This window comes from Vigna umbellata, chromosome 2, assembly GCF_029865625.1.
Source record: "Vigna umbellata cultivar VRB3 chromosome 2, Vumbellata_1.0, whole genome shotgun sequence".
Lineage (NCBI taxonomy): Eukaryota > Viridiplantae > Streptophyta > Magnoliopsida > Fabales > Fabaceae > Vigna > Vigna umbellata.
Window position 1 is genome coordinate 5,078,118 of NC_142166.1, and position 11,584 is coordinate 5,089,701.

The 11,584-nt window shown below is 35.1% G+C and overlaps 1 protein-coding gene across 1 annotated transcript; it reads left to right on the forward strand.

Moving 5' to 3' along the window:
- The first annotated feature begins 1,167 nt into the window (after positions 1-1,167).
- Positions 1,168-5,739, forward strand: LOC124820314 (protein SMAX1-LIKE 4-like). The gene is made up of 3 exons (XM_047291981.2): positions 1,168-2,852; positions 3,475-3,685; positions 4,066-5,739. Exons 1-3 carry the CDS (start codon positions 1,570-1,572, stop codon positions 5,647-5,649), a joined length of 3,078 nt encoding a protein of 1,025 aa, XP_047147937.2. The 5' UTR covers positions 1,168-1,569; the 3' UTR covers positions 5,650-5,739.
- The last annotated feature ends 5,845 nt before the right edge of the window (positions 5,740-11,584 follow it).

An 11,584-nucleotide genomic window follows, 5' to 3' on the forward strand; every position in this document is an offset into this window, starting at 1 on the left:
GTATAAACGAAATGGGAACACAAATGAGTATGCATTATAACAGTATATTTCAGTTCTGCTTCCTTTTTTTGGTAACACAAAAGGTTTTTTTTAAGTGGGTTGTTGGAAATTAGATGAGATTAATAGAAAAAGGTGATTGCAGTCTGCAAGAGGAGAGAGAGGAGAGAGAGGAGAGAGACTGAAAAAGATCCAATAATGCTGTGAAGGATAGCAGACAGAGAGTTGCTTTTCGGGTACTTGGGGAATAAAATGCTGTCTCTCTACGAGGATTGGCGTGAAGAGAGAGAGAGAGAGTGCTTCTTTTATTTTACTACTATCTCTATTCACAATATGCTCAATCAAATTCTAACTTTACATATTCATATATAAATGACAGAAAAAAGGTTTATATAATGAAATATGCTACAGATTTGTGTAACAACACTTCATATATTATATCAGAAAACAAAATGGTTAATATGATAGAAAGAAGTGGTAGTTTTTTTAGTAACAGTATATGAAATATGAATTATAAATATGTTCTATAACTTTTTTTGTTCAGTTTTCATCTCTTTTCACCTTCCTAACTTTCTCCTTTAGTACTTTTTTTGAATTTCTGCTGGGGTTGTCTGGCTATTCAAAGGATGATGTGGAAGGAGGAAAAGCTTTGTGACTCCAAGTAAGAATTTTGAATTGTGGGTCCCTGTTGTTGTGTTGTACTCTCTAGTTTCTTACGCAACCTCATTTGCACAAAAACTACACATTTCACAAGAAAGAACATGTTAGTTTTTTCTTTTTCTTTTTTTTAAGTATGCTATCATCTAATTAATCAATGGAATCAAATAGTTTCTCTACCCCTTTGTAATATGATCAACATGCATGCAAATTGCTGTTGCAGCTATAGCAGATGACTGCACTCTACAGCTTTTCACCCTTTTATATGTGACTGATACAGCTCAAATTCAGCAACACTATATGTGCATTGGGCCAATGGTAATTTTATGTGGGTACTGTTACGAATCCGACATTCCAATTAAGAACAAGAGAGATGCTGAAAAAACCAGAAAACAGCTCATTAATTACATCAATAAGACATTTAGATTATGGATGGACTGCACTTATAACTGTAAACAGGAGAGAGAAAGAGGAATGAAGTGGAAATAAAAAGCTAAGAAAAAGCTGCTGCTTTAAGCTAAAACCGAAAGAGAATTAAGCAAAAGAAAAAGGAAAATAGAAAATATAATATAATAAATAATGAGAGAGAAGAAGTATACTGGTACTATAAAGAAGCAGTGAGGCCTAGTATGGTGTTTCTAAAGCTTAACTAGTTGGTCTCTCTCTTTCTCTCATTCTCTCATTCACTCATTCACTGTCATAGTTTGGTTCTACGTTTGTTTGTGATATTTGAGAAGTAGGTTTGAGTTGGTCGGAGGTAGTAGGTTTTTTGTTAGGCAAAAAAAGAAAGGTGGGGGTGTTGGTGGTGGAGTTTGGAGAGAAAGAGAAAGAGAAGAGAAAGGGAAGCAGTGTGGTTGTGAAGAAAAGGTATTGACAAAAAGGGGGTGGTGTGGGGGGTGGGGTTTTATTCAAGTGATGCGCTCAGGAGCTTGTACATTGCAACAGACCCTCACAGCGGAGGCTGCTTCAGTGTTGAAGCACTCTCTTGGGTTGGCACGCAGAAGGGGCCATGCACAGGTCACCCCTCTGCATGTGGCTGCTACTTTGCTGAGCCTAAGAGCCAGTTCCTTGAGAAGGGCTTGTCTCAAATCTCAGCCACACCAAACATCTCACCCTCTTCAGTGCAGAGCCCTTGAGCTTTGCTTCAATGTCGCCCTCAACAGGCTCCCTACAACACCTGGCCCTTTGCTCCACACACAGCCTTCTCTCTCCAATGCTCTCATTGCTGCACTCAAGAGAGCTCAGGCTCACCAGAGAAGAGGCTGCATTGAGCAGCAGCAGCAGCAGCCACTTCTCACCATCAAGGTCGAGCTTGAACAGCTCATTATATCTATCCTTGATGACCCTAGTGTTAGCAGGGTTATGAGAGAGGCTGGTTTCTCTAGCACTGCTGTTAAGAGCAACATAGAGGACACTTCTTCCACTCCTTCTGTTTTCCAGTGTTACAACACTTCTGGCGGTGTTTTCTCTTCTCCTTGCTCTCCTTCTCCCAGTGAGAACAACACAACCAGTGCCTTCAGGCAGAACCATTTCTTGGCTGCCTACACTTCTTCTGAGTTCAGTTCTCCATTTCCGTTCTCTTCACAGAAGAAGGCCTCCGTGTTTCCCATCACCGAGTCACCACCACCACCACCACCCTCTTCCAAGGAGGATATAAAGGTTGTTCTTGATGTCCTCTTGAGGAAGAAGAAGAGGAACACTGTGATAGTTGGTGACTCGGTGGCACTCACTGAAGGCCTTGTGGGAGAGCTGATGGGGAAGTTGGAAAGAGGAGATGTCCCTGATGAGTTGAAGTCAACACATTTCATCAAGTTTCAGCTTGCACCGGTTTCTCTGAGGTTCATGAAAAGGGAAGAAGTGGAGATGAGTCTCTCAGCACTGAAGAGAAAGGTGGATTCTGTTGCATCAGGAGGAGGAGCCATTTTCTATGTTGGAGACCTCAAGTGGACTGTAGAAGCAACAACTTCTAGTGAAAAGGATGAAGGAGAAGTCTGTGGCTATAACCCAGTTTGTCATCTACTTGCTGAAATAGGGAAGTTGTTTTGTGATTCCAACACAAAGGTGTGGCTTGTGGCCACAGCTAGTTATCAAACATACATGAGGTGCCAAATGAGGCAACCCCCTCTTGAGACTCAGTGGTCTCTTCAAGCTGTTCCTGTTCCATCAGGTGGACTTGGCTTGAGTCTCCATGCTTCCAGGTAATTATCTCTTGCTTAATCACTTTCATGAATTTAATACCAAAAACTAATTACTATTTTCTTAACAACCTACAACCTAGCCCATAAGAAAGTTAAGGAAAAAAGAGAGGAAAATTGAGTATGCAATTTAAAAGTTATTCAGTGATGATCATTCCTTAATTTGAGAGTTTAAGTGGTTTTGCATTTGGTTGCTAAGTACGTACGGTCTCTGGACTATGCCAGAAGCCACTGTCAAAAGCATGGTTGGTTGGTAAGGTAGACGTGAAGCAGTGCCTTTCTGCTTCACTTTGTTTTGTCAGTATACATAGAACCTCTTAGACATTACGGATTCACATGATGTTGTGTAGAAGGAACCATACATACTTTACCAAAAGGAAAAGAAAGAAGAAAGAGATGGTTTCATATTATATATATATATATTCCTTATTGCAAACATTTCAGTTTCTCAAACATGATTTACAGTAACCTTTTGGAAGGTAGCAAGAACGTGATAAAAAAAATGTTACAAGAATATTAGAAAGTACACAAGCTAGCTTCTGATGCAGAATATATTCAAATCCCAAAAGTGTCTTTTTTGGTTACTATTGTTGAATGTTCATTGAACCTTCTGTACTGATTTCAGTGTTCACGATTCAAAGATGACAATCTCCCAGAATCCATCTCATATGCTGGAAACAAAGCTCTTCAGTAACAGCAAGGAGGAGCAGGATAAACTCAACTGCTGTGAAGAATGTGCCTCCAATTATGAAAAGGAAGCTCAGTTGTTCAAACCAGGCCAGAAGAAACTGTTACCTTCATGGCTTCAGTCTCACACCACTGAAGCCCATCAAAAGGTAGCAAAAGGCTTAAGATTTAAAAAGAAAAAAATGTTCTCTTCTTCAAAATTTCGAATCTTGTGTTTTAATCTTAATCATTTATAACAAATCTATTAATTCATACTTTTTCAATTAATCTATTAGTTGCAAAATATGATAACAAATTACAGATTTTTCGGAAGTATTCTAACAAATTCACGTTATGAATTTATCAATAAAGTATTTATAAAGAAGTAGAAGTATGTTACAGAATTGAATGGCATCTAAGTTTTATCTTAAACATCAGAAATCATCATTCAGACTCTTGTATGTGAGATCGTGATTCAGTGAAATCATGCTATTTATTGTCGTTTCAGTTGGTTGAGAAAGTGGCTTATGAAGAAATTGAATGTTTTCAGGATGAGTTGCATCAGTTGAAAAGAAAATGGAACAGACTATGCCACTGTCTGCACCAGAGCAAACAGTCTGATAACCATTGGAGCAACACTTTACACGGCAATCAGAGTTCAAATGGGAAGATCTACCCTTACAATTCATCGTATCCCTGGTGGCCAAACCAGGGCAGTGTGTTCACAGATTCAAGTTCAATATCTTTCGCCGATTCACCTGCCAAACCGGCGTATAGCTCCAACATTGTCCCTCGGTTTCGGCGCCAACAATCATGCACCATTGAGTTCAATTTCAGTGATGTGACTCAGAGAAAGCCATCCACAGCCTTGGATTCTCTCAAGGGCATGGAAGGTAATAGTAACGAAGTAAAGATTACTCTTGCTCTTGGAAATTCAACATTCGGTGGTTCGGGGCAAACGGTGGAAAATATCATAACTACTGATAGAACACTGCGACGAGCTCATATTTGTAAACTGTTGCAGGAGAATGTGCCATGGCAATCTGAGACAGTTCCTTCCATAGCCGAGGCATTGGTTGATTCCAAATCTGCAAAGCAGAGTGCCACTACTTGGTTGTTGTTGCAAGGAACTGACTCTGTTGGGAAAACAAGGTTGGCACGAGCGATTGCAGAATCGGTGTTTGGCTCAGTTGATGTGCTCCTTCACTTGGACATGCTGAAAAATTCAGCAACCCCATTTGCCGAAAGGGTGGCTGGAGCCTTGAAAAGCCAGGAGAAGCTTGTGATTCTGATAGAAAATTTGGATTTTGCCGATGCCCAGTTCAGGAAGTTTCTTGCAGATGGGTTTGAAACTGGAAACTTCGGAAGTTTAAGTAGGACTGAGGAGAGTTCAGGCCGTGCAATATTCATACTGACAAACGGTGACACAAGGGGCAACGAAGAGCAGAACAATAAGGAGTCGGTGATGAAGTTGGTGCTGAAGATACGTGAAACGAAGGCTGGTTTGGAGTCTTCATCACCTTGTTCGGGTGAGAAGAGAAGGGCTGAAGTGCTGGATTTGTTTTCCAAGGTCAAGAATCGAAGGGTGGAGGGTAGGAAAGTGTTTTGTCGGCATTCAAGCTTCAACAATCTAGACCTGAACATGAAAGCTGATGAAGAGGATGATGATGGGGAAGAGAAAACAGGTGGAAGCAGTCCAATTTCAAGTGACTTGACAAGGGAAACTGTGGCAGATCCATTGAGCTGGAATGGGGTTCTTGAGTCAATAGAGAACAGGTTTGAGTTGAATGAAAGTGCAGAGAGTGAGAGGGAGGTGGGAGAGATGTTGGTGTCAAAGATGAAAGAATGGTTTGAGGAGGTTTATGGAAAGAAAGAAAGTGTGGTGAAATTTACTGTAGAGGAGAGGGTGATAGAAGAAATTGGTGTGGGGTGTGGAAATTTTACTAACAGCATGTTTGAGAAATGGCTGAAAGACATTTTTCAAAGCAGTTTACAGACAGTTAACTTTGGTGGGGTGGAGGGGGGTATAGGTTTTACACTTTGTTGGGGTGGTAAAGGTGATAGCAAATGGGATAATGGATTCATGGGTTCATGTTTGCCCAAGAATCTCCAAGTTAACTACTTCATGGATTAACTGACTTTGGATAGTTGGGGGGGTTTGTAAAATGCAACTCATAGCCTTTGTGTAACCGCTAATTTTCATTATAGAATGTGTTTGTTTTTTCTTCTGTTTTCAAACACCTTTCTCACCCACTTCCTTTTCATGTTTATGCAGTATTAATAACAGACAAAAAACCATCATGAAAACTACTTTTAAGACAATTATAAATACCCTTTTAGGAGTAGGAAAGCTTTTTAGTGCATACACACTGTTTTTTTCATCTTGAATCCGAGAATCCGAGAATCCTATGGTCTTGTACTTTTATTCATCCAACTGGGTGGAGTATCATTATGTCTGGCAGTTTCATCCATGAATTGCAGACTTTGAGTATCGATGAATCTTTGGTTTGAGGGTTGGTGTGGTCAAAATGAGCAATAGATTATAAACTATAGATGTGATTAAATAAGATAATATAAGGTTGTGTTATAGTTTGAATTATAGATGAATCCACTAGTAGAAGAAGACGTTGACAGTTTGTGGTTGTTCAACATTGTTTATGATTGCTTTGACCTTAAAGGTTGGATGATTGAACGGCGTAAGTGGGTCCTGTCTTCCCATCTTACAACACCATCATTCCTTTCATTTTCTGCATAAATTTTATATTTTCCTCTTTCAATTATTCAAACTTCCTCTATGATACCTTAATCATACCTATCTCTTCAATATTAATAAATCCACCACCACATTTTCTACACCAAACTTTCAAACTTAATTACTACTACACCAAATTTAATACACATCCAATTATAATTTCACTTCTACCAAAAATATCAGGCTTCACACATGTTAATTAAGAACTATGCATGCATATATATGTCTTCAATCTCTACCGTTTAAAAAACTTGTACACTAATTACTTTCATGTCACTAAAGTCAGTGCAAGCTGTGTATCATATAAAAGTATATCACACGTAATTTTCTTCACATTAATAAAGGTAATTTTCTTATGTAAGTTTACTGATAGTTCATTAATATTGAATCTGTTCACTCGATCACTCATTGAAATACTTAACACTGATAAATATTTTCTACATTTCTTTTTTAGTACGTATAACTACATTATTTTTTGCACAAAATATTTTAAAAATAAAAAGTTTAACAAAAGAATAAATATATTACACTTAGAATTAATCTAAAACTTTAGTAATAGATATTATTAAACATATTACATTAAGATTTAATTAGTATTATAGTCACTATATTTTATGTTTTTTCATTTTTATATATATTTTTGACTTAGTTGAGTTGAATTTTTACTTTGGTAGAAAAAGATTTAATTTGACATTTTGTGTTAAATCGGTGTTAATATCATTTATAAGTGTAACGTGTCAAAATTTATATTTGTTACGTGACAAAATCTAAATTATAATATCACGCGTCAAAGTTAAAGGAATTTTAATGTAAAAATTTCTTCAAATTTTAAGATATGACACTTCTAAATAATATTAACGTAAATTTAAAAGAAATTTATCACATTAAACCTTTTTTACAAAATTAAAAACTTAATTAAGTTTTTTTAAAACCTAAAGACTGAATTAAGTTAAAAAAAAAAAGAATCAACAGAAATCAAATAAATAAATATAAAAACTGAATTACTAAAAATAAACCTTAAATTAATCAAGCTCAAATAGATAGTGGAATTTGATCTTCATATATACAAAATCTCATAGAACTATAAATGATTTGACATCAGATATCAAGTATCAAGGTAAGAGTTTAATTATGATACCAAGTGTATACTTGTTTATAATGTCAATCCAATAAATAATCATTACAACATAAACAGTCCTAATTAGATAGTAATGTAAAGGTAAAACAAATGTAACTTTACATCTGTAAATTAAAGTATATATATTATTGATGTGAATGAGGATGGAATAGATAGGTTTATAATTTAATTTATTTGCAATGTGTCGGTTGTCACTTTGGTCTTTAAACTAAGAGGAAATAGTAAAACATGTGATAGGGTAGAGTTTTTCCAAAAGGTCTTACTAAGATTTAATAATGAGAAACTCTATTGTGGTATCTTTTTTGTGATGTTATAGGAGGGAAGGTACCTTCACTGTTTTGGGTCCCTTTCTGATTGAATCAATAGTGCTAAAAGAGCTATCATATAATTCTTAATTTTATCCAATCATCACTGTTGACAATGCAATTAATCAAAAACCTTTTTAAAAGAATACAATAAGACTGAAATCATTAGGGTTTGTAGTGTTCCTATACTTTATTTTAAGTGATCTTTATATTACTTTTCTATTAGCACAAGATTTAGGGATAATGATTGAGTTTTTGTTTTTCTTAAAGGTTAAACCTAAATCGTTCAATTGTAGAAAAACTGGGTTGGATTCTCCTTAAGTAATCAAAATCTTGGATTTAAAAGAACAAAATAATTTCCCACTGAAATAACTACTTTCCTATAAATAATTTCCAATCAAAACATCACAAAAGAAAAAACATGACCAGGGACGACGATGTCTTTGAAGAACCCAAGCCTCCCAAGCTCTACAGTCTTAATGAAAATACACAGTGGTGTATAGTACTACCACCAAGAATCCAAATTGGGTACTGAGAAATGGTAGTCATACATTTTTTTTCTTTCTTAATTTTAACAAGAACTCTGAAATTAACTGGGTTTTCATATTTAATTAGATTAAGATTAACATTCTTGTATTTTTATTTGTGCAAGCAAAATTATATTATTTTAATCTTATATCTCTGATTCATATAAGATTTAAGAAGGTTGCTGATAGCATCATATAAAGTATAAATTTGAATTTAACTCGTTAAAAACCTAAGGATTTTTCTTAATTGTATACTTTAATTACTATGTTTAGTCATTGTGAAACTTAAATTTGTTGTAACGAACTGTTTGTGTGAGAAGCATATTGAAAAATATATAAAATTTTGATGAGTTTTATGAAGAAAGAAAATCACTTCAACAACATATAAGTTCAACATATACATACAAAATTAATATCGTCTTCCATTCAAAATATTTAACTCATGAGATTTAAACTCACATTTAAATTTTTAAAAAATTTCTGAAGCTATTTACATTAACATTTTCTTCTTGAACTACTACTGATGAATTTAAAAAAAAAAAAAGTCATCGAAAAGATACAAGGTCAACAAGACATATGCCAAATCCATACATAAGAAAATAACATCATCTTTAACTAAAAACGTTAAAATAATAAGTTTAATAGAATCTTTATTCTTATACGATATTGAACTTTAATGTTATATTTAGACTTACATTTAAATTCTGAACAAATTTTAATTTAGGTGTTAATACGTGCCATGAAAAAAAAAAGAAAAAAGGAGTCCATAAATCATAGATTCATAGTGACAGTCGTTACCAGCACCATCTTCATTCCCAAGTTCACTGACGCCAAGGGACAGGGTAAAGGTGGGGAGTACGAGCTACTCCTAATATTCCCTATTTGATAGATTTTTTATTTCTTTTAGCAGAAAAATATTTATCAAGTCGAGAAAACAACAATCATACAAAAGGAGAAAAAAGTGGGTTTTGCTATTTAAAGAAAAAGATTGTGTACTATGAGAGAATTTCTCTATCTGATGATACAGACACACGGTGTCGGCGTAATGAGTGCACAAAACTGTGTTGAATGTGAGAGAGATGCATGATTGGAGTGCCCAAACTTATTCTGCCTTTCAACATTAAAAAAATAATGATGCTCTTGCAATATTTTTACTTTCCTATATACATGGTACTTCATATGATACACTATTTTTCGTTTAGTCTTGCGTGCTTAAACATCCAGAAGCTTTCCTCAAGTTACCAATAAACCACAGAAAGATTTTTAACACAATGTAATTTGATCGTTGTTTTGATTAATTATGCAAAGAAATTATTAGAAACAAAAATAAAACAGAGATAAAAGCTTCTGTGATGCAACTTGAGAACAAGCTAAATATAAAAGAAAATATATTTTTAACAATTATTTTTTAAAACTTTATTACAACGTCTTTGTGGTAATTCGTGATTGGTTCGTTTAAAATTATACAACTAATAAAATAATGACACATAATTTATTATCAAAAAGTTGTTATAAATAAACTTCTATGGGTTGGAGACATATACTTCTCAATATATAATATATTTTATCTAACGATAATTGTCATTATTATTTTTTCCTTCTTAATTTCATTTAAAATATTAACAGGCTCTTAGAACAAGGTAATAAGTCCCGTCACAATTGTAATAAATTATATTAAAATATCTCGTCTACTAAATAAAGAGCATTAGAATTAACATTGATAGGGTGGTGATGAAATCATTCGCTCTGATTTCACGTGACTTTATTAGATTCATGAACTTCCACTACTTAGGCAATTTGTAATTTCAGAATAAATGATATTGATTGACAGCGAGGAAAGAGTGATTCTTCCTGCACCTCACCAAGTTCATCAAGCACCTCCTAATTTTATTTTAATTTCAACTATACCTCTACTCCTAACTCTATTATTATGTCAGTGAGCATTTATTTTCTAAAAATGTTGACTCATCCACTCATCAAAGTCACATCTCATTTTAAACCCTACACCCTTGCTTCTTTCTCCTCTCTGTCGCATCTCATGTAAAACCCTACCATTGAGTCTTTCTTCTTTCTCCTTTCTACGCCCTCCTCCCTCCTTTTTCACAATTTTTTGAACATGAGTGCTCTTCCTTCCCCTCTGTTCAGTTTTTTGCTCACTGTTTTTCGTGTTGGTGCCTTAGCTCTCGTCCCTCGTTTCTTCAATCGTTGGTGCCGTGGTTGCAGGGTGTCTTCTTCTCGTACATCAACGTCCAAGTTAGTTTGCAGGTCAAACCGCACATGGAACTGCGGTTAATGGTCGTCGCACTTAGAAGTGCGGATATGGTTGTGCCACAGTTGGATCTGCGTGAGACAATAACCGCAGGTGGATTTGCGGTTAGTTTTTGGAGGTGCATGGCCGTCGGCGCACTTGGAAGTGCGGATCTGGGTTTTCCGCAGTTCGAACTGCGACTAAGGCCAACCATAGTTCGATTCGCGGCTATATTTTTCGATTTAGGGTCTCTACGGGGTCCTGGGCTGTGTTTTATTTTGTTATTAAGTTAGTATTTTTATTTTGAGAATTTTTTGTTTTGTTTGTTAAAATTTGATTTTTTTGTTAGATTTTAGTGTTAATGAAAACTGAAGAAAATAATATAATAGCACTCACTGAAATTGAAGGAGTGAAAAAATGAAAGTCAAAAAAACAGTAGAAGTGCATGTATAATAACAATGATATTTAGGTTTATACCATTTAGGGTTGTTGAAGGTTAGAAAGATTGGTGGTGGTTGAGAAATGATTAAGTAAATGAGGACAAAAGTGTAAATGGAAGATGTAGGAGAAGGAGGTGAGCTGCCAGAGAACTGCTCAATGAGGAATCATCCTCTTTCCAACTCACTGAACTTGAACTTTTCATTATACCAAAAGACGGGCTATTTTGTCAACATTTATTTCGTGCTCCACCTTAAAACGTAATTAATTCTTAATGGTCAAAATGAATACAACATTAGCATAATCAATTAAGACTCTTTCAATTCAATTATATTCTTGATTTCTTTTCATTTAACAGTTCAATTTGCCACTTTCCTATTTTTTTATGAGAAGAGGTGAAAGAGAAGATTAAGAATTCACTGAGATGTATGATTAGTTCTGGCAAAATAGAGAATTACGTAAATTCATCCATGTATGACATCAGTGATTGCTCATATGAATTGAAATGAATCGTTGGCTAGCCAAACCTATCATTATTCCATAATTCATACAATCAGCAATAACTCGTTAAAGAAAAAGGGTAAATAGACACTTATCTGGACAAGGAATAAAACTTTCTTTACCGGGTTCCCTCAGATTTACATTGTTACATAGCTTAGCA